Below are 22,907 nucleotides of genomic sequence, written 5' to 3'. Positions count from 1 at the left end.
GAGGACGCCTTTTGTCCTTCCTCTGGTTCTTCTGCATTGCAGTCTTTTTTTCCTAAATTCAAATGATCACCAAGGTAGCTATCAGAGTAAGAAAGGTAGCATTTTGTGTGTTTGTTTTTTTATTGTAAGCCTCGCACACTGCAGTTAGGCTGTCAGCCTGCATGAGCATCCAAGTTAGAAAGGCCAGGAATAGACATAAAAGAGACAGCTGGGGACAAAAAACATCTGCAAACAGGAAGGAAACACACTTACTGTACATTACCACCAAACACTTCAGCAACATCTTTACGGAAACTTTCAATTGGTCTCTGTTGTACTTTTTTTTTTTTTACTAAAGAAGTAGCAAACTGCATTACATATAATTTGTTTGTGTGATTAAATAGTTCATGTATTGTGAGTGGGACACAGAAAAGAGCACTTGAGCATTAGCAGTAGCGAGGAGAAGTGGTAGGAGATTTCGCTTCAGGTAGCTTTTTCACCTTCAAAGTTCACTTTCAACAATTAGACGTCATAGCCATGGTATGTGGTTAGTATATCACAGCTTTTAACCAATCACATTGCTTGATTTGAGTGACTCATTTTATTATAATTGTGTGAATTCTGTACAGCACCAATTCTTTAGTCCTCAACTTCTTCTTCTTCTTATATTTCTTGCATACTTCAAGCTACAGAAACCATTCAACTATCTAAATATTCAGCTCTTTAAGGACTTCCCTGCTCATATACAACTTTTTTTATACCTTTTATACTTTTTCCAACATGTTTTTACAATATAAGTCTATGGAAAGAATCTTCAAATCATCTTAAACCTACTTCACTTTCAAAGTTCAACTCCAACTTCCACATACTTTTAGCTACAGGCACCATTTCAACTTACAAGACTTTGAACTTTTCTGAGTGTAAACCACTGACCGGCACATGATGGATTATGGGATACTGAGGGCTGCAAAGGATATACAGTACGCGGTTGGTGTTCTTTATTTCAAACTAAAATGGGACAGGCTTCATTTACCCACTCTGACATAACTGTAAAACTGCAGGCAGGCCCTGATCTGGGACACAGCTTTAAAAAGTTAACCTATGTTTAGGGATGACATATTGAGATCTGTTTCAGATAAAACACAAAGATATGTATTCTATAAGTCCAGCTGCAGAAGGCTTTTATTTCAGTTTAATGATTTAGAGAAGGAGAAAACAAAGAGGGCATACAGGAGTGAGAGAACCAAGAAGTATGGCAGAGAGAAGGAAGTAGTTTAGCAGGATTGCTTCATAAGCAAACCTCAGCTGAATGGGTGACTCGATTACCTCAGCAAGCAGGGATCCATTCACTCTATTTGCTTTTCATTTCCATAGAAAATGAATAGGAAAGCTGTGCCTTGTATGGACACTGCTTTGAGGAGAACTTTCCAGACAGCAGACATGCTCTGCAGCAGTGTTTTGATTGATCAGATATGTTTGATTTCCAGTGTCAGATTCAAAACCTCTGCATCAGCTCAGCCTGCACATAGACACAGGAATACATTACATTTTACTGCAGTACTGCTTCTTGTCGCTTACAGAAGGCCACATTGTTGGTACTGACGTGAATGCAGCATCTCATCTCGAGAAACATAGATGCATATACCATCTACAATGCTCAAACGTTCCTGACAGCTTCGCAGGAGCCACCAGCACAATCGCCGCCTTTCATGCTTCTCTCAAACAACTGTTTCATTGACAGCCAAACATGAGCACGGTGCTAAATCACTGCACAACACTTAAGAAAATGCGCTTACATGCTTTAACTGAAGAGCCTATAAATCTGCAGGGTGGGTGGAATTAATATTGCAAGACAAATATTTTGGAAGTGAATATCAACCTCATTTCTCACAGTGAAAACAAGGAGAACATATGGTCTCCATTACCGGAGACGGAGTCATACAAAAGCCTCTCTCAACAGCCGGGCGGAGACGATGCTTCCTGCCCTCAAGCCAGTCTGTCAGACGATTAAATTCTCTAAAGCAATTCAAGGTGTAAACTCTGCTTTAAAAAACGTTGTTCTAAAACAGGTTTAGTTCTGACATTTAGAAGAAAAGGACATTTTGAAATAGTGTCATGTAAGTAAGCATATATTTAATCTCTGTATAATAAATACAACGCCTGAAGCTCTTTGGCTGCAACATAGCTGATTTTATAAACAGCCGCTGGCTTGTATGGATTGCATAGCTGCTTCCCAAAGTCTCTAGTTATGTTTTGAGTGATAAAGAGAGATGGTTTTTGGTTGTTTGGATGGTCGGAGTGTGGGCAGTGAGGGAGAGAATGGGTGAAGGGTGAGGAGATGATGTGAAGGGGGTGAGAGGAGAAAGAGACGACGCTGTCACAGTGATTTTTGTCAGCTGGCTGAAGAGGCGCCCTCAGTAAGGGGAAGATCCCCCCTGCTGCTGCGCTCAGCTAATTAAAACTCACCCTTTACACATGCTTGTGCACACACACACGCACGCACGCACGCACGCACACACACACACACACACACAGCGCCAGTGAATTCCACAGGATCATGTCATGCATCTGCTGTCAGAGGAATCTTTACTGGTAATTTTGTTACAGCTCATGAGATTTGATATGGTTTATTTGAGTCTTGAGATTTATAGTCTTGCATCCTGAAGGGGTTTATTTCACAACAATGACCCACTGGCTTTACATTATCCCACTTATTACACAGCTACTTATTTAAGAAATCAATAATTTGCCACAAAAAAACGGTCCGCCAGAGTCCGACAGAGCGAGGAAAAAGTAAAACTATGAATCTCTTCCTCAGTATTTATACTTCAACACACTTACTGTACATCGTGAATAGTCTGCTTACATATATACCTCCTCACATTCTCACCTACTGCATCCATGAATGTATACTTACACCCAGCGGCACCTCACCAGGCACCCCTGCACAACCAACAGAGCTGCCACTCCTATTTTTGGGGTGTGGAAACCATTAGTACCAACCATGTCATACTAGCTTGTCACTGAAGACTAAATAACGCTCCAAACTTGACCTCTGACCTCCAGATATGTGATTGAAAATGGGTTCTATGGGTACCCACGAGTCTCCCCTTTACAGACTACAAGACCCATGTTTGCAAGTTTCAGTAAGATGTGTAAACAACATTTGTTTTCTCTACAAAGCAAGACAAAGAAATTCATATAATGACTCATAATAATAAAAATGTCTTCAAATCCTAGGTGATGACATAATGTTGTGAAAAAGATATTACAAAGAAACATTCAGCTATATGCATCAAATGATATTGAAAATGAACACGGGAAATGTTTACCCATGTTGTGCATTAAAAGGTTTTGAATAAGTCGCGCATCAGACGGTTAAACGTGTTTGTGTTCATAGTGTCTTGTGAGTGTGACACGACGTGTGACAGCGCTCTGCTCTGACTAACTTAAAGTGTCTGATGTGACGGGCACCGAGCGAGATGCTGGCAAACATGCAGCAAGACCCAAGGTGTATTCTGGACTGATATAAAGAAGAGATGGCATGTGCATCAGAGAGAGAGAGAGAGGGAGGGGGGTGAAGTCCGAGTCTCTCATCCCAAAGAACAACAACAAATCTAGCTATCTACCTATCTGAGTCTCTTGACTGTCAAAGTCACCTATAAGACACACAGCAGAAGCGGAGAGAGAAAGACGAGAAGAAAAAAGAGAGGGATGAAGGGTAGACGAGGGACGGCGGCTGCCAGAGATTTGAGGCCAGAGCCCTGCGAGATGTCACATCCTAACCTCTGGCACTGGAGACTTCTGTCATCTCCACACTTGACAGATCCTTTGGCCTGCCGCTGGTGATCTCCTCTATATATATAAAGACAAGGGGACAGATACGACTTCACTCTTTTCTTTGTGCGATCAACTCGGTGCGGTGCACGTCAGGTGACACTGCTGATCTTTGAGGATCTGTGAAATTTCTCTGTACTGGAGGCACAAAAAAATGAATATCATAAAGGTCACATAAAACTAAAAATACAGTGTGAACCGAAAAGCAGGAAATAGCTGGAGAAGTATACGTCCAGCCCAAAGGACACATGAGCCTCATTTCCTCATCATCCCCTTGGCACATAAATCACCTGATAGTCATTCATTAAGTAGTTTAGATCTACTTAGTTTAGACCTGTAAAAGATCTTTTAATTGTCTGATACTGCGAGGACACCTTCATTTTCAAGGTCACAAGAACCGGCAGTTGTTGGATGATGATAGCTTTCAGCGTAGCATGCCGTGGACATCTTCAGGGTGTGAGCTATACTTAAATCCTGAGGTGATGTCAGCACTGCACAGGATGCAGATCGTCCTCAAACATGTTGTCAGTTCATGAATATGTAGAGCTTAGCGGCTTCACTCTGCAGAGAAAATACAACTGTTTTCATTAAGAGCTAATTGTGGCTCCATCAGATTTATTCAGCTGCATTTAATTTGTGGCAAAATCAAGGACGAGTTTTCATCTGCAGAATTAAGGGAGGCTGCGCCATGAGGTAGAATGTGCTGTTTTTGCCATGGCCCGTCGAACCTCCATCCCATAATGCAACTAATGAAAGCTCCCATCACCCCATGGACAACTGGACTAATTGTAATGTCATGGCCCTGCGCTGTGTGCGACGGCTGAGCGCGGGGCTGCGATGTGCTCACACGTGTCTGATGCATGCTTACTAACACACACACACACACACACACACACACAGGCAAAGGAAAACAACAACGTGCATTTCACAATGGATCTACTCATGATGTGCTTTCACAACAAAGTAAACAAGTAAACTTTGTAGAGCTGAAGAAAAAAATATCCAAATTTAAATGTCTAAAAGCAAATTTATGTATATATTTATTATTGGAAATCAATTAACACAACACAAAACAATGACAGATATTGTCCAGAAACCCTCACAGGTACTGCATTTAGCATAAAACAATGTGCTCCAATCATAACATGGCAAACTGCAGCCCAACAGGCAACAACAGCTGTCAGTGTGTCAGTGTGCTGACTTGACTATGACTTGCCCCAAACTGCATGTGATTATCATAAAGTGGGCATGTCTGTAAAGGGGAGACTCGTGGGTACCCATAGAACCCATTTACATTCACACATCTGGAGGTCAGAGGTCAAGGGACCCCTTTGAAAATGGACATGACAGTTTTTCCTCAACACGATTTAGTGAAAGTTTGGAGCGTTATTTAACCTCCTTCATGACCAGCTAGTATGAAATGGTTGGTACCGATGGATTCATTAAGTTTCCAAGTTTTTAATCTAGCTTTAAAACTAAGCCCACTCGACCTCCAACAGAGCGAATAGCGTTAAAGAAATTAGTGGCGTTAAAACGAATATGTGTTAAAGTGGTTATTCTATTATTTTTTTTACTAAATCTAACCCAGAGGTCAAAAAGTATAAGTGTTGTAAACTTTGTAGAGCTGAAGAAAAAACATATAAAGAGATTTCTATTTCCTTTGCACCAAACAAAAAAAAGATGTACTGTATATGTACCGTATAATGACATATACTGTAAGACTATAGGTAAGCACAGCAGAGCACAGCCAATAGGAACGCTCTCTCAATGCAATGACCTGTGATTGGTCAAAGTCTCCCGTCACGGGCTAGATGTTCCAAAGCCTGAAAACAGAGCCATGAGGAGGTGCAGAAGTCTAGTTTTCTCTCAGAACACTTGAATTACAATATGCTGAAAGGTTATTATGGAATTTTTGCCCAATGATGCCAAAAATATACTTCTTACTGCCACTTTAATCGATAAAATATCACATAAAATCACCACTTTATATCTTTGTGTTTACCAGACATGTGCTCAGAAGTTTCTTGGAAATAAGTCATTCTGCATAAAAAGGCATAAAAAAAAAAAAAAAATGACTAAATGACTCAACTAAAGAAATCTCAGTCGACTAAAACCAAAACGACCGACTATATAGTGACTAATTGACCAAGAGGAGGCTGCCCTTAATCAGGCTATACCATATAGTGGTATGAATAACAATTGGTATGGATTCATGCCAGTACTGCAATATTTCCTTCATCACATTTCACACCTTTGAAGCTGCTTTCCATAAACTCTAACAAGGACTAGAGTGCCTGTATACTTTGTTGCTATACCAACTCATATTATACAATGTGTGTCCGAAAACATATTTCTTCAACATCACCATTAAGACACAATAGTGTTTTTTAATGCTCTCTCCTCCCCCAAAGAAATTCTTAGTCGACTAACACGATTTTGTCGACTAATCGATTCGCTGATTTAATCGATATAAAATCACCACTTTATATCTTGTGTTTACCAGACATATGCAAATAAGTTTCTTGGAAAAAAAGTCATTCTGCATGAAAAGGCATAAAAAAAAAAATGACTAAATGACTTCTCAACTAAAGAAATCTCAGTCGACTAAAAACCAAAACGACCGATTATATAGTGACTAATCGACCAAGAGGAGGCTGCACTTAATCAGGCTACCTTATAGTGGTATGAATAACAAATGGTATGGATTCATGCCAGTACTGCAAGATTTCCTCCATCACATTTCACACCTTTGAAGCTGCTTTCCATAAACTCTAACACACACACACACACGCACGCACACACACACACACACACACACACACACACACACACACACACACACACACACACACACACACACACACACCTCTCATATTAGTCTTCAGCATCAACTCAGTGATCACAACTGCAGCCAACGAACTTACCCAAGAACAGTGTTTGGAGAGGAGCAGCAGGCATCCCTGCATCCATCCAGCAAGGACAAAATCCCAGCGAGAGAGGAGGAGGAGGAGGAGGAGGAGGAGGAGAGATTATCTAGAGACTGTCTCAGTGACTGACTGGCTGGACTCCACAGTAACTACAGTGTGACCTGAAGGAGGAGTGAAGAAGAAGAGTACCGCATGTCTCCAGCAGCAGCAGCAGCATCCAACAACATCAGCATCGTGCAACATGCAGCAGCAGCAGCATCCATCCTCTTCTCTCCTCTTGCTCCACTACACCGATCAGCAGCTTCTCCTTGAGCTCACCCTCAGCTCGTGTGCAGCCTCTCTCTCTCTCTCTCTGTCCGTCCGTCCTGCCCACTGACTGCATGGAGATCAGAAGAGGAGGTGCAACCTAAAGTGTTCCTGCAGCAGCAGCCGGTGAAATGGGGACCTCTACAGTTGATACAGGGCGTTTTCCTCTCTATACCTCTATTACATGATAAAAGTACTACTGCTGGAAGGCATCCTCCTGTGGGACAACCATGAAGACACTGTACAGCCACTGATTTTATTATGTTTCTATAGTATGATGTGATTATAAGACAGTATATATATATATATTGGACATTTTTTGCATTGCAGACTTCTGGAATATATTGTGATATGAAGCTGACACATTAAATCCAAACCCAGTACCACTCTGAATGGGATATCACACTCATAACAGTCAGTGTGATTTTGTGTAATTCACTGCATTGACTGCACCCGTTCACTCAACTAACTAAGAAAGACAAACTGACAGATAAACAGATTTATCAGTTTGCTGCTCAAACACAAACCAACAGGAGTCTGCCTGCAGCGTGGAGGATGACCTTTGACCTGCAGCTTCTACTAAAGTCATATTCACATTTTACTAACAACTTTCTTTTTATTAAAGGGACTGTTTGTAACTTTGTAAGCGTATAAATGTAGCGAGTCGGGACACATGCGCGCTCGCATATGCGCGTTCGCGTGTGGCCGCTGCCTCTCCTCCTCTTCCTGCTCGCCTTCACTCAGACAGAGCGTGCGTTCTCGCTCAGCTCGCTCCACCTCCAGACGCTCACGCCACACTGCAGAAGAGTTAGTTTAGCTCTGAGAATATCTAGTGAATGTTCAGTGGATGTTAATGCTGCAGCTCCTCCAGACCAACAGAGGTTTCCCGTGTCTTGTGAAGTGACGGAGCTCCTCAACGAGTTACGTTATCGTCTCGTTACCGACCAGGTGCCGGTGTCTCCCTGCTCCCTCCGGCTGCGGGCGGAGAGAGCAGGAAGACTCGCTGCAGAGCCCCGCTGCCTCAGCCTCTTCATGTTCATGGAGAGCCCTTCATCTGGTCAGCTAACATTACTGCCAAGCAGCTGCAATATAGAGTGATATTGTGGTTTTAGCTGACGTGTGTCGCCTCACTGTTTTAGCGATGCTTGTTCAGGTATATTAAAAGCGAGCGCTGACTTTCGTTGATTTCACGGCCACAGGTGTCGCTGTTAACAAGCATTTCTGAAAGTTACAAATAGTCCCTTTAACTTTGAGCACAAAATTAAGTTATTTGTCCAAAAAAAAAAAAAAAATCGGCAAACAGTGTGGCTGATCAACTTAGTCAGGAAATGACTCAAATAAATATTTAATCTTTACAGAGCAAGCAGAGCGTCACCAGAGGAGATAGAAAGTCTGCTGATATCTCTGGGTCATAGATTTAAGACAGACCTTCACTGCAAAGGACTCCAAATACACATATCATGGCTTTATTTCAGTTTTACTTAAGTCCCCAAAAATCAGGGGTCCGTGCATAGAAGAGCCAGTTCTTACACCGTCCATCTGATGTACATGTAAGCAACCTAATTAAAGTAGCGGGTCAGCACTTTAAACTCATCTTCATGGTTTCATTACAATTCAATACAGAGATATTTGTGTACCTGATCTACTATCAGTCTTGAAGCGATATTTATTACCATGCCTCAACGCCGACTCTTTCCTCACAGCAAATAACAAAGACACAAAGGCATCTACATGATCAAATGTGTGTTGACTATGAAAATCCTCCTGAAATAGCAGGGAGCGGAACAAAGACAGGCTCATTAAAAATGTATCAAGGGTACAGCAGCCCCTGTGTTTCTCCTTGCTCAGGGATTCTGAGCTGGCCTGAGAACATTATCATCACATCCAATGATGCCTTTCATTCTCCTCTTCATTTCGACTATTGTTTCTAACTGCTTTAACAATGCATTGCTTTAATGGGTTGATGTGCGTTAAAGCACCAGGATAGAAAGAGCAGTGATTTTATCCCAGATACTGCGGCGACTTCCTCGTCTGTTTGGTGCTGTGTGTGTGCTGTAGGCGTCAGTTGACACACACACAATGACGTGTAGGTCAGTGATGAGTGTGTTTCACTTTAGATAATCTCTAGAAATCATCCAAAAGCAGCCTCATCCTCTCAAGGTAGTGTTGCTGTCTTATAGGCTATAAAATCATAAGCAAGAACATGTGCAGATGACAGGTATCGGACCCAAATGAAATATAAGTTGGGAGTCACTGAGAGAGGACACTGAATATAAATGCAATTTAAACCCAGACACACAACCAACTGAGCAGCCAACCTGCTGATAGAGCCTCCCAGCCAGGCTGATTATCAGCAGCTGAGGCTGATCACAGGTGCCACCAATGACTCCTGATGAGCAAGGCTCAGAGAAAACCTGCAGCCCAGATCTGTCATGAGCCCTCTGATCATCATCGTCAAATCACAAGTTATGGATTGAAGATTTAGTTGTGTGCTGGAACCATTTCTCTCCAGGGAAGTTGTCTCCCTGTTTCCTCTGTCTTTATGCTGAGCTAGGGATGTTAATAATTAACCGTTTAACCGTTAACCGACATTAAGCATTTTAACCGATTAACGCTATTGGTTAAAACGGTTACAAAAAATGTTAATAATTAATTAAAAAGCTGAGAAAATCTCATCACTTGAAGGGGAAAAGCTGGTCCACCTTAAGAGCCGGCATTACAAATACAGTCGGTCGGAAACTCGCTGAAGTTACGCCGTGCTGACAGAGCGTATGTGTGTACGTGTAGCAGCTGCTAACGTAGCACAAACACTCACACTGTTTGTAGGACAATCGCTATCGTTGATCTGGACAGACAGAGTGTCGTTACGCTGGCAGACACGCAGCTAAGAACCTGCTAAATTAAACTAAATGTGCGATGGAGACTTTTACTGGGAAAGTGGCTGCCTGCTAAATTAACACTCCCGGACGGTGAACTGGAGACAGTGAACGCAGAATACGCTCCCGTACGGGTGAACTGGGTTCTTGTCTGTTGTGCTCATACACTGCAGCTGGCGCACCGTTGCATGCAAGGCACAAATCTTGTCGGTTAACGGTTAATAATCGGTTAACGAGGGTCGGTTATCGGTTAAGAAATTGTTTTAAAATTAGCATCCCTATGCTGAGCTATAGTCTACTTGTCCCAACAGCTACCCACACCCTGTTTCATTCTATAAATATGTCAAAACACAACTTCCTATCAAATATGTTAGCTCAGCATAAGTCCATTTTATTATGCATTGATCCTTTGTTTTAAGGGCTGCATGGCCAGAGGAGTTGGGGGTGGTAGATAACACTCAGAGTGAATTATAGGGTTCTGTCACGGACCGGTCCATTTGCTCCCTTGTTGAGTCTCTGCAGGCATTTCTTGTCCCAGAGATCAAAGTTCTCTGGAAATTAGATTTGCACTCATCACTATTTATTACAACGTAAAAGATGTCAGATGGCTCCTAAAATATTCCCTTAAAAAGGCCGTTATCTTCTCACAGGGTGGTCAGTCCTGAAGCCTCCTCCGGTGAAGTGGGGTTTGCCGCTCAGCTGAGGCAGCGGTTCAATCTGCTCCACCTTGGTCTTGGTCCTCTGCTCACTGATGAGACACACAGAGCTCCAGGACATCAGAGAACTTTACATTTTGGCACAAATCAATAGCGTTCTGTGATCAAATGTCTGGCTGAGATAAACCTCACCCGTGAAGCTTTTTCTGGCTGAGGTACTTCTTCTTGATGTTTGCTAGCTCATCGGCTAATCTTTGATTCTCACTTTTGTACTCGTTCATCTTTGAGTCGAGCATCCTCAGCTCTGCTATCAACACCTGTGGAATCAGAGAAATGAAAAATAATGTTGTCATAGAACATAGAGAAGCAAACAGGAACCATGTTTTACCTGAAACCAGGTGTTCTAATATATGGTATATAATAGTATCAACTCACAGGTATTTATATTGAAGTGTATTGGAAAACAAATCAACACAGATATGGTGACGTTTGGCACATAACTTGATCGACATAATTAAAATCATTTCATGAAAAGCCCTCATCAGATCAGGAACATATTGAGGCTTACATTCTGAAGGCCTCCGTTGAAAACAACTTTAATGGAATGATTATTTCTTAACAACCAAAATCTGATGGGGTCAAATACAAAAATAAGAAAATATGAAGGAGACAACAAGAAAAAAACAAACAAACATTAAACTAAAAAAACATAAATGAAGTGCTATATGCATGGCTAGCAAGAAAAGCGCGATGTGTGAGATGACCTTGAGCTCTTTTGTTCTCTCTCTGATGGTCCACTGGCAATGCTGGAGCTGCTCAGCTGCCTCTGGACCCGGCTGCCGGGCCATGATGCGCTTCAGCTCCACATACAGCTTCTCCTTTTCCTTGATGGGGGAATAGAAGAAAGGAAAATTCAACACATAAGAGAGAGAGAGCGAGAGTGAGCCTACATGCTATTCATTATGTCACAGGGTTTTTCTTGAAACTACCCCCAAATTGTGCCAAAGACATTGTTCGAATCCTACACATAGTGGCTTTAAAAGACAGAATCACTGCAATATTGAATAAATATGTCATGCTTTCTCGACAGAGTTAAAGGATAACTTGGGTGACACATTTTTCACTCACGAGGATGAGACTAATTCATCCAAAGAAGCACTTGTGTGTAGTGTTTACCTGTAACAGGAGTTCATGTTCTTCAAGCTCTTGGGCCTTGGCGATCAGTCGTTTTTGTAAAGACTGCACCTTCTGGATGAGTCCGTACTTGCCGGGGTCACTGCCCTGAAGGGGAGAGTCATTTACAAGATGTCAATGATCTTTTTCCTCTTTGAATGACGACATTTAATTTGCATGAAGTGTGTAAATGGTCTTTCAAAAGAATGAAAATGTTCATGTCAGTGTGAAGAGGAAAACAGATATAGGCTAACTGGGGTTGTAATGGCTTCAATAATCGAATCCACACCACTATTAAACAAGTGCTTCACCTCCAGTCGCCTCCATCGGTGAATATTTATGGGCTTCAGCTGTTCCTCGAGGACGCTGTTCCTCGTCCTCTCTCTGAGCAGCTCCCTCTGCAGGTGGAACAGCTCTCGCCTGTGACACAACAACTCGGTGGTATTTCACTCAGTTCTCACACACAACATTATCTTAAAGCTTCAGTAGGCAGAATGTTTTTGGCATTAAAATAACCTTTCAGCATATTGTAATTCAAGTGTTCTGTCCACTCCTACCTCTGACTCTGGATCCCTCTCCAACGTGCTTTATCTTTCTTTGAATCGTACGCTTCTACTCTAAATACTGCACCTCATGGGTCACCTCATTCTTTTTCCATCCTGTCCTCCATCTCCAATCTTTTCTCTTAGAGCAACTCAACACAAACTTCATGTTCTCTTTCCACTGCTCATACCTTCCTCTCTCTTTTACCTCAGGTCCTCTGTGTTGGGTACAGCCTTGTCCAGGATGTTCTTCTTGCGCCGCAGACTCTTGATCTCCAGCTTGAGCAGGCGGACGTCATCCATCTGCTGGGTGTAGCGGAAGTCCCCCTTCCTCAGTATCGACTGCTGGATCCTGATCTTCTCGTAGAGCAGCGTGCGCTCATCGTTGCGGTGTATCAGCTGTTTGCCCAGGTTCTCCTGCTCTCTGATCACCTTGAGAGAAGTTTTGGCAACAAAGAATCAGATCAGTTCAAAGTCTCTGCTTGTCATGTTCTGTCCCTACTTCTCAGTGACGTGCACAGATATTTTTGGCGGCAGGTGCTCAAGTGAAAAAAAAGGGCACCCCTGTCATATTTATAAAAAATAAAGTTACGGAAGAACTGAGAGGTAAGTGATAAACAAGCTCTATTCTGATTTGACTCTTTTATGCACTCTGGTACATGGCTTAATCAATTGAAAAACTGTTGTTTATACTTTCCAGATTATGAATTGTGATGTAAAAATAAAGTATTGACATTTTGGACCAGAGCTTCAGCCAAATGAATCATCTGGTACTGCAACAGCCATGTGATGTCTCTATCCTGCCACAGGTGTGCTTTCATAACTAAGGTTACAATATCGTAACTTTCATTATGTAAGAAGGACTGTCTCACATTCACACACATTATAATCTTCATATCGGTGGTACGTGGTTAGGTGTACGTGCCTCGGTTTGTGTGTGGCGAGCAGGAGAGATATGAATTGAAGCGCAATATTTCGTTAGATAAAAAACATGTTCATCTCTGACAGCCTGGTGGAAATTTCACCAAATAATTAACACCACAGTCTCACCTAACAAGAACACTCCCATCTGGAACAATCCTGAATTTTTAATGAACAGGAAGCCACAAAATTTTCATCATGGATTAGTAAAGATATGACGCACCTCAAACACATCTTCCATAATACCACTCGGGTCTCATTTCGTTATTTGGTCCAGAAGTTTACGGCATTGGGGAGAATCACTTTTTAGAATTTCTTCAGATAAAATCCTCTATTCAGGCCAAAATCAACAATAAATCATTTAACTCAGATCTTCCCCCACCAGCGTCAGACCTGTTTAACAACACTGCCAGAAAAAAACTAAAATATACAAGATAATTTCCATGTCCGACCTAGCAATATCCATCCCATCTACAGATCGTCCCCTGTGCCAACTTCTGGACCCAAATTTGCAAAAACATCCTCTCTACATCCATCAACACAAACTCATCCAATAAAAGATTATTCATAGACTACACCGCAGGGGAAACATAATGTTTAAAATGGGTTTCACAGAAACTTTGCACCTGTGTTCAAACTAGTCATTATTTTGAGTTTATGTCATGATTGGGCTTGGGTGTGGCACGTCACACTCTCTAGCGCCCCCTAATTACTTTTAGCCGTTGAACGCATCTTAGAGGTCCTTGGTATAGTCCAGGCGTCAGCAACCTTTACTATCGAAAGAGTCATTCTAGACAAAAAAAATAAATACAAATTTGTCAGGAGCCGCAAAACATTTGAGCATTGTGATGAAGGTAACACAGCTTGTAGTCTAAGTATATAGTGTATAAGTCTAATGCAGTGAGGGCCCAAGTGCAAATGTACGACGGAGTATTAGGGCCACATTGAGGGAAAAAAATCTGAGATTTCGAGAATAAAGTCATAACTTTACAAGAAAAAAAGTTGTAATATAACGAGAATAAAGTCTCAGATTCATTTTTTTCCCTCAATGTGGCCCTAATATTCTGTCGTACCGTCGTACCACAGACCTACAACAATGATAAAAAAAAATGAAAATCTACACATATTTCCACTCATTTCTTTAGAAATCCACAGGGAGCCACTAGAGAGGAGCTAAAGAGCTGCATGTGGCTCTGGAGCTGCAGGTTGCTGACCCCTGGTATAGTCAAACACTCACAAAACTTGGCGCAAACATCAAAACCTGTGATCAGCTTTAGTTAATGGGTTTCTTCGCACATCATGCCAGGAACACCGCTGGGCCCCTGGCACTTTCATGCTCGGGTGCTACAAATGGCTTGCAATAAGGGCACTTATCTAATAGACCACTACCTGGGGTCTTTATGTGGACGCGCCAGCTCATTCTTCTTGTCTACCTCCTTCTCTTTCTTTACCTGTTCCAGTTGTTTCTTCCGTTGGACCTTCTTAGCATCAGCGTCTGCTATAAACTTCTCTAGTTTTTGCTGTTCTGCTTTCTGACTGTCGACACGCTGCTTTGTTTCTTCAAGATGGAGCTTTGTCAACTGCAGCTCCCCCTGCAGCAGGACACATAGAGAGGTGCACACATTAGATAGTATAAAAAGCCCTGGTAATGAAGGTAACCCTAAAAAATCCACTTCCATGGGCTCCACCCACTGTACCCATATAGTCCAGTAGAGGGCGACGTTTAGTGATGATGATGAGGAACTCAAAACCACACCCTATGATGGGGCAAGCTGCAATACCTTGAGTGCCTCATTATCCTTCTCCAATCGCTTGTGTTCCTGCTGATCCTTAGCAAGGGCAAGTTCCTTCCCAGTGATCTCATCTCTCAGTCGGGTGACCTGGTTGTTCATGATCTTCATCTTCCTCTTCATCTCTGCAATCTCTTCCTGAGGCAGAGAAACAAACATCAGAAGGAAGGGAAAGGAGAGTTATATGCAACAATATATTATATACATATATAGTAAACAACTGCAACCAGTGCTCAAAACGTTCATAGAAGTTGTGAGAAAGTTGCATAGCCTGTAATGCATACTTTGACATGTGGACAAGGGGAGCCACAGATCAAACCCTGTGATCAGTGGACAGCCGGCTCCACCTTCTGTGATCAGCTGTGCATTCGTACCTGACTCTCGATGAGGTTTTTGCTGTAGAGGTTCCTTTCGCACAAAACAGACTCCACCAGGTTCTCTGCCTGTTTGAGCTTGCACTCTGCCTCAGTCACTTTCTTCCTCCAGTCAAATACCTCCGTCTCTTTTTCTTCAATGTCATCCATTTTTTGTTGCACCTGTGGAACGGAGGAAAGTTCCCCTTTAGACACACCAAGGTCCCCCCAACCTTGTGATAATAAATAGGTTAAAATCATTACGTAATACTAAAATGAATCCAAATAATGAAAAGCAATGAGCTATAGCTCTTCTGCATAACCTGCCTTCTGCATGAGGTTGCTGGTCTCGTTGATGTAGCGGTCGCGCTCTTTCTCCATCTGATGGATGATCATGCGCTGCTTCTGGGCCTCCTGGCGGTAGCCGCTGATCTCGTGCTTCAAGGTCTTCTTTTCCTGCTCCAGGAGCTTCACGATGCTCAGCTGTTTCTCGGTTGACAACGCAGCTTTGATCATGTTCTATTGAATGGGATCATTACAAATGAATACAGGAGCGTGAGTAGATGATGAGGAAAACTGTAGATAACAGGATAAATACACTGTGGGTCACTGCTGTTCTCCACTGTCCATGATGAACATTTAAAGGACATAACATGTCATCACACAATTACCTCTGTTTACAACCTAAGGTACTCTGCAATGCATACCTTATTTAAGATGTCTCTCTCTCGGACAAGCTCGTCTATGGCTTTCTTGTCAGTTTCAACTTGCTTTCGGGAAGATTCAAGATCTGTGGAGGGAAAGAAATAGGACAGTCTGTATTGATGGTCAAAGCCACTAGTTGTTGGATATTTTCATATGAACTACTTCTCTTTCATGAGTGCCATTCATTTTAAGTAATTTAGCGGGTGATAAGTCAAGGTCAAGGTCAAGGTAACATTATTATCCCACATAGGGAAATCCGGGTGGTCAAGGTGCAAAACATAAAACATAGATATAAATACCAATATACAATATGCACTCACCCTTACTCAGAATAAGGTCCTTACGCAACTGAGCAGCTGACATCTGGTCACACCAAATGACCCTATACTTGCCATCCTGATCATGCGCTGCAACCTATCTTGGTCTCGGTTGCGCATGTTACTAAACAGGCCAAAGGACGGGATGCTCTGTGGGACAGCCTTGTAAAACAGGTGTCAGACATAGCGATCCACATTTTCGGTAGAAAAAAAACAATCTTTTTTGACCTTTGCAGTGGCACTTTCATTCAACTTCAGCTGGTCATCGATCTCTAGCCCTCAGTATTTACTAGGGGTATCGCGATTTCAATCCTAAATCAGTAATCGACCGAAAATAGTCTCCGATCGTGACCGTCAAAATCTGAAGTAAAATTGCTGACTGTTATGTTTTCCTCCACCCTGTGCATGAAGGAAAATACAGCTGTCCTCAAGAAATGTAACAGCCACCTCACTCATGGTTAAAACTATATAAACCAGCATTAAAATCACAATTACCAACATAAGCCACCTTTTTATTGAAATGTTCTGGCCGTGAGCGACGCAGTGCGACGTGACACGCCGTTTTGAGATGAACTTTTTGTCAGACGCCAAGCTGTTTCTATTTATTCCTTCAGCTCGCTCGCCTCAATGGACCAGGAGCGGCTGATTGGTGAAGTCGAAATGAGGAGTCATCTATACAATACCTCCTCATTTCATTACAAAAACCTTAATAAGGTTGCAGCTGGCTAGAGGGAGATCACCCGAGAGAAAGTTTCCTACTGCTGTTGGCTATATTGTAAGTCTCTTCTAGTAAATATCACAATATTAAATATGTTTTCTGTTACAAAAGTAAAAAACAAAGGAAGATAAGTGGTTACGTCTCCAGCCTGATCTCGAGCTCACAGCTGACAGGGATGTTTGGGCCCCTGACAGCTTCTGGGCCCCCGGATCTTTCCAATCGATATTTACACCACTGGTTCTATGTGTGTCTATGATAAAGCGCGGCGAGCTCCCCGTACCTTTCTCCAGACCAGCGATCTGAGCCTTCATTGTCTCCCTCTGCACATCCACATCAGCTTTCTGATCTTCCATCTGGTGGTACTTCTTCTGGATGGTTTCTCTCATCTTTGTTTGTTTGGAAATCTCCTGACGCATCAGAGTCACCTCCTCTTCTCTCATCTGACAGACAGAATCACACAGAAGTAAGGAGGGGAAAAGATTTTGAAAAATGTTACAGTGTGTTAAGAGCTATAAGTCAAATGTGATCTTTCTCTCTGTCCACAACTGTCTCAAAGTACTCAAGACAAAAAATATGAAATGTCCCCTTTTTTAATGTCTTTCCCTTCTGGGAGTTCAAAACACAGTAGACCTGTTTCTGACTTGCTCGCCACATGATGTACTGTTGGAGCAGTGCCCCCTTGTGGTTCAATAGGACTGAATCATATCCATTACAGTAGATCTAAGTGCAATACTGAGATCAATGCTGGTCCCATGACTTCAATTTAGAGTTAAATAATTAGAGGAAAATATGGAAGGTAAATCGAGTAATGCTCACACAGCAGTACCTCTACTCTGACTGTGTCACTGCGTGCTGCACGTTATATAATACCACTTCCAGGACGGGCCAACTTCAGCTATATACTGTAATATGAGGATTGAGTAAATCTAGGTTTTCACTAAGCATGAATGATACTCTGTGTGCCAAACATATACGGTATCATGGTGAGACATCTGCGTGCAGTATGTCCAGAATGTTCTGTTACTTTACCAGAAACACTGATAACATACACAACCAATCAGGCATGTATGCGTTAACTTGAGAGGTAGAGGTGTGTCTCTGTTGCTCAGGTGTGTGTGTGTGTGTGTGTGTGTGTGTGTGTGTACCCTGAGCTCATTTGCGTTCTGATGATTCTCCAAGGAGAGTTGTTCTTTGACTGATGAGAGCTGCTCACTATCCTGCAGCAGCTTGTTGTTCTTCACATGCAGCTGCTCCAGTTCCTTGGTGGTTCGCTCATTCGAGATCTGAAGATGGAGGTGTGGAAGGAAATTATGTTTACTATGTGTGCTTAACAGAATGTTATTAACCACACAATTACATGCATTGTTATGGTATCTATCTATCCGTCTATTTTTTGTGTTTTATTTTTTCAACTAAGATGATAAATATTACAGCAGTTGGTTTCCTAAACAGTAAACCACATGGAGTACGCGTCCCACTCCGTTACACACCTTTAGCTCTTTCAGCTGCTGCTCCAGTCTCTGTTGCTCCTCTTTGGCCCGCTGGCCCTGCAGAGTCAAGGCTTTGATATCCCCCATCTTGGCCTCCTGGTCGACGTGGAGCTGCTTTACCTCCTTATCCAGCTTTTCCTTCAACCTCATCTCCCGTGAAATCTCGTTCTCTTGTACCTGGAGCTCCTGCTGGAGCTGGATTTAGAGACACACGGAGCGAGCAGCGACAAGTTGGCATCAGAGCTATAGGTTTCATTTTATTCTATTTGTGAGCATCCCCATTGGCTTCAGCAAAAGCAAAATTGTATCCCTCCTACATACAGTATGGTCATCTACATACTCATTGATGTGGGGAAAAACACTGCAAAACATAAGTAACGCAAGTACAAATCCCTCTACTTTGCTGTTGCAAAATCTGCCGTAGTCAGGATAATCTTCCAATGAATAAAAGCCTCAGGGCAGAGTCTTGAGTCACGGAAACGTCTTAATGTCTCTACCACTGCTTTGGAAATGTGACATAATAAGAAGTACATTAGGTCAGCCTGTCTGTAAGAATTCGTCACTTATCTACCTGAGAGATATTCTGTGAGGCGCTATCTCGTTGGGCCTCGATCTCCTGCTGGGCTGCAGTGGCCTGGATTAGTTTCTTTCTCAGACCCTCCACGGTCGTCAACAGATCATCCCTCTCCTTGGTCAACACCTCCTGCATTACTAGCAGATCACTGAAAAAACAAACAGATTACAGTTGGTTCCATCCCTATATTATCCACACAATAAATGATTATGAGCATGTTGAGGGGGGGGGGGGCAAATGGCTCACTTCTGCTCTTCGTCCATAGAGTAGCCAGATTGTTCTTCAGACATTTTCATTAGGTTGGTAATTTCTTCTTTTAAAGCCCTGATGGTCTCGTTGTCCCTCTTCTCTTTATCGTGAGAAGAATCGACTATTTTCCAAGCGTTGTCCAGCTCCTGAAGTGTAAGCAAAGCAAACCTTGTTGAGTTACTGGAATCTGAGGAGTCGATAATGATAAAACTTCACTCTAAATGATAGAATAAAATACACCCTTCTGTACCAAACACCACATAGCCTCCGTGTTTGAAATGATGCCAACACAGGGCTATAACCAAACAAATCAATAACACATGCATGAGAGGCGAGAACATGCAGCCGATATACTGTACCCGCTTTAGTGAAGTAACTGTTATCTCGTCTTCCTGGGACAGTTTCAGGGCAGCTGAGACTTTAGTTGAGGTGGACACAACTTCTGCGTTCAGCTCCTTGCATTTAGACATTAGCCTCTTCTCATTCTCTCGGGACATCTTCAGCACATGGATGAGCTTCTGGTACTCCATCCGGATCTTCTCCATGCTCTTGTCCCCGGCCAGCTCATCGAGGACCATGTGGAACTCCTCCAAGGACCCAAACATGTCCTCTCCTGCTGGTGTTGTCTCCTGGAAATACAGCAGAGCCACAGACTGAGAGTGAATGTGTGAATGAGAGCGAGCTGCTTAACAGGCTAGAACCGCTTCCAAGTCCAGTCCTAACGGATAAATAAGTCAGTCTTCAATCTTGTGCAGTGTAGTTTAATCAAAAAAATCACTTTACACATAAATGGTCTCTTCCTGATTGTACTCAACCCATAGAACCCATTTCCATCCGCATATCTTGAGGTCAGAGGTCAAGGGACCCCTTTGAAAATGGCCATGCCAGTTTTACCTCGCTAAAATGTAGCCCAACTTTGGAGCGTTATTTAGCCTACTTACCGACATTTTAGCATGACATGGTTGGTATCGATGGATTTCTTAGGTTTTTCTAGTTTTATATGATATCTGCTTGATGTAGATTCACTCTAGCCCCTAAAACTAAACCTGCTAGAGCCTCTGAAAGAAAGTAAAGTCGGGGGCCTGGGTCTCTTGGTCTCTTCCTGGTTATGCTACAACACTTAAAGGGACTATTTGTAACTTTCAGAAATGCTTCTTAACAGCGACACCTGTGGCCGTGAAATCAACGAAAGTCAGCGTCGGGCTCGCGCTTGCTCGCTCTCAATATACCTGAACGAGCATCACTCAAAACAGTGAGGCGACACACGTCAGCACAATATCACTCTATATTTCAGCTGCTTGGCAGTAATGTTAGCTGACCAGATGAAGGTCTCTCCATGAACATGATTTAGATCTGATCCTAGTGTTGGCTTTTCCTGCCTAAGTGCAGGCTGAGGCAGCGGGGCTCTGCAGCGTGTCTCCCTGCTCTCTCCTCCCGCAGCCGGAGAGAGCAGAGGAGACACCGGCACCCGGTCGGTAACGAGAAGACAACGTAAATCTCTGTAGAGCTCCGTCACTTCACAAGACACGGGAAACCTCTGTTGGTCTGGAGGAGCTGCAGCAGTTATTTCTGCACAAACGTCCACTGTACATTCACTAGATATTCTCAGAGCTAAACTAACTCTTCTGCAGTGTGGAGTGAGCGCGCGTTCACGTCTAGAGGTGGAGCGAGCTGAGCTGTCTGAGTGAAGGCGAGCAGGCAGAGGAGGAGGGTACAGCGGCTACACGGGAACGCGCATATGCGAGCCGCATGTGTGCCGACCCGCTACATTTATACGCTTACAAAGTTACAAATAGTCCCTTTAAATATTCAATAACTTCACCGTTATAAAGAGTAGTGCTATCATAGAGTTAGAATAGGAGTAGAACAGACATCCCCATTCAAATAAATATAGCAGGATGGTTTACCTTTACCATAGAGACCATTGTAGCCGGCGGACTTCCTATAAACTAAACCAATTGTAGTATAAACATGAAGAGACCATTGACATGTGGAGAAAGTTTGTTAGCACTACAATTTATAACAGGGAAGTTATTGAATATTTTTCCCATTAAAAATTCACCAAAATTATATAAAATATAATCTTTAATATACAATTAAAAGATTATATAAAATATATTTTGTATTATACAATTACAAAATAATATAAAATGTAATTTTTCCATTTAATTTTTTTGTTACATTTAAAATAATTAATTTTTATAAAATCAAAAAATATATATATAATTTTTCTATTGAATTTTTTTTAAATTAAATTGTATATAATTAATTTTTATATAATTAAAACAATATGTAAAATATAATTTTTCAAAATAAGGGCTGTAGTATAACCAGGAAGACACCATTTATGTGTAAAGTGATTTTTTTGATTAAACTACACTACATAAGACTGAAGTGATTAAATATTCCTCCCATTAAAAATTCACCAAAATTATGTAAAATATAACTTTTATTATAAAATGAAAAAAAATATATATATAATTTTTCTATTGAATTTTTTTTAATTAAATTTTATATAATTAATTTTTATATAATTAAAAAAATATATAAAATATATTTTTTTTATTTAATTTTTCAAAATAAGGGTTGTAGTATAACCAGGAAGACACCATTGATGTGTGAAGTGATTTTGATGGTACTACACCATATAAGACTGAAGTGATTGAATATTCCTCCCATTAAAAATTCACCAAAATTATATAAAATATAACTTTTATTATAAAATGAAAAAAAATATATATATAATTTTTCTATTGAATTTTTTTTAATTAAATTGTATATAATTAATTTTTATATAATTAAAAAAATATATAAAATATATTTTTTTTATTTAATTTTTCAAAATAAGTGTTGTAGTATAACTAAGAAGTGACCATTGATGTGTGAAGTGATTTTTGGTGTCACTAAACTGTATAATAATGATGAATATTTGTGTAGCATCTCTTTTCTCTTGTGCTTTGTAGGACTGAAGGCTCATTGTGATTATGATTATGATTGTTTACCTCACTACGGTTAGAAACAGCCCTCTCTTGTGTTCTAACAACGTTTCCTTTATGAGTTGTTGATCCTGGAAGTTTTAAATATCTCTCCAACTTCACACAACTGACTAAACTTCCACTTTTAGATGTCACATCAGCCAAGCTTAACCCGTATTTTGCAATAACTTGCAGTACGTTGAGAGAAAACCTTGAGGAAGAGCACTTACCTCCATTATAAGAAGTGTAAAGTCGATATGTGTCCTTGCAGCAAGCTGTTGACATCGGTTACTAAGCAACCACAGATCTCGCGAGAAGATAAGCGGCTGGTCTGCGGGATTTCAGATTGTCACTGAAAGAGTAGTAGTGATGGGAATTCCGACTCTTTTTAGTGAGATGGATCATTTGGCTCAGCTCACCAAGGAAGAGTCGGCTCTTTCGGCTCTCAAAAGGCTCTTCATTTTACGACTTCTGCCTTTTATAATTCAGACAAATTTAGCGCTGTTTTGACCTATGATT

General features: G+C 41.6%; 2 protein-coding genes across 4 annotated transcripts in view; both read right to left on the bottom strand.

The window, feature by feature from the left end:
* Positions 1-7,124, bottom strand: part of LOC141752541 (CXADR-like membrane protein) — a 42,712-nt gene extending 35,588 nt beyond the window's left edge. For all 3 annotated transcript variants that reach the window (XM_074610553.1, XM_074610554.1, XM_074610555.1), the window contains exon 1: positions 6,741-7,124. In XM_074610553.1, the coding sequence (XP_074466654.1) occupies positions 6,741-6,786 (46 nt within the window). In that variant the 5' untranslated portion in view covers positions 6,787-7,124. The remainder of the gene's footprint in view (positions 1-6,740) is intronic.
* A 3,167-nt stretch (positions 7,125-10,291) lies between these two features.
* On the bottom strand, positions 10,292-22,693 carry cfap58 (cilia and flagella associated protein 58). The gene is made up of 18 exons (XM_074611412.1): positions 22,619-22,693; positions 19,773-20,042; positions 19,411-19,559; positions 19,162-19,312; positions 18,591-18,785; positions 18,246-18,383; positions 17,381-17,540; positions 16,068-16,150; positions 15,688-15,879; positions 15,382-15,543; positions 14,999-15,145; positions 14,669-14,809; positions 12,505-12,728; positions 12,066-12,174; positions 11,758-11,862; positions 11,346-11,465; positions 10,774-10,898; positions 10,292-10,673 (listed from the first exon to the last, which is right to left on the bottom strand). Exons 1-18 carry the CDS (start codon positions 22,622-22,624, stop codon positions 10,562-10,564), a joined length of 2,589 nt encoding a protein of 862 aa, XP_074467513.1. The 5' UTR covers positions 22,625-22,693; the 3' UTR covers positions 10,292-10,561.
* Positions 22,694-22,907: the final 214 nt, after the last annotated feature.

This window comes from Sebastes fasciatus, chromosome 16 (assembly GCF_043250625.1).
Source record: "Sebastes fasciatus isolate fSebFas1 chromosome 16, fSebFas1.pri, whole genome shotgun sequence".
Lineage (NCBI taxonomy): Eukaryota > Metazoa > Chordata > Actinopteri > Perciformes > Sebastidae > Sebastes > Sebastes fasciatus.
The sequence above is the reverse complement of the archived record's forward strand: the minus strand, read 5'-3'. Positions and strand labels throughout refer to the sequence as shown.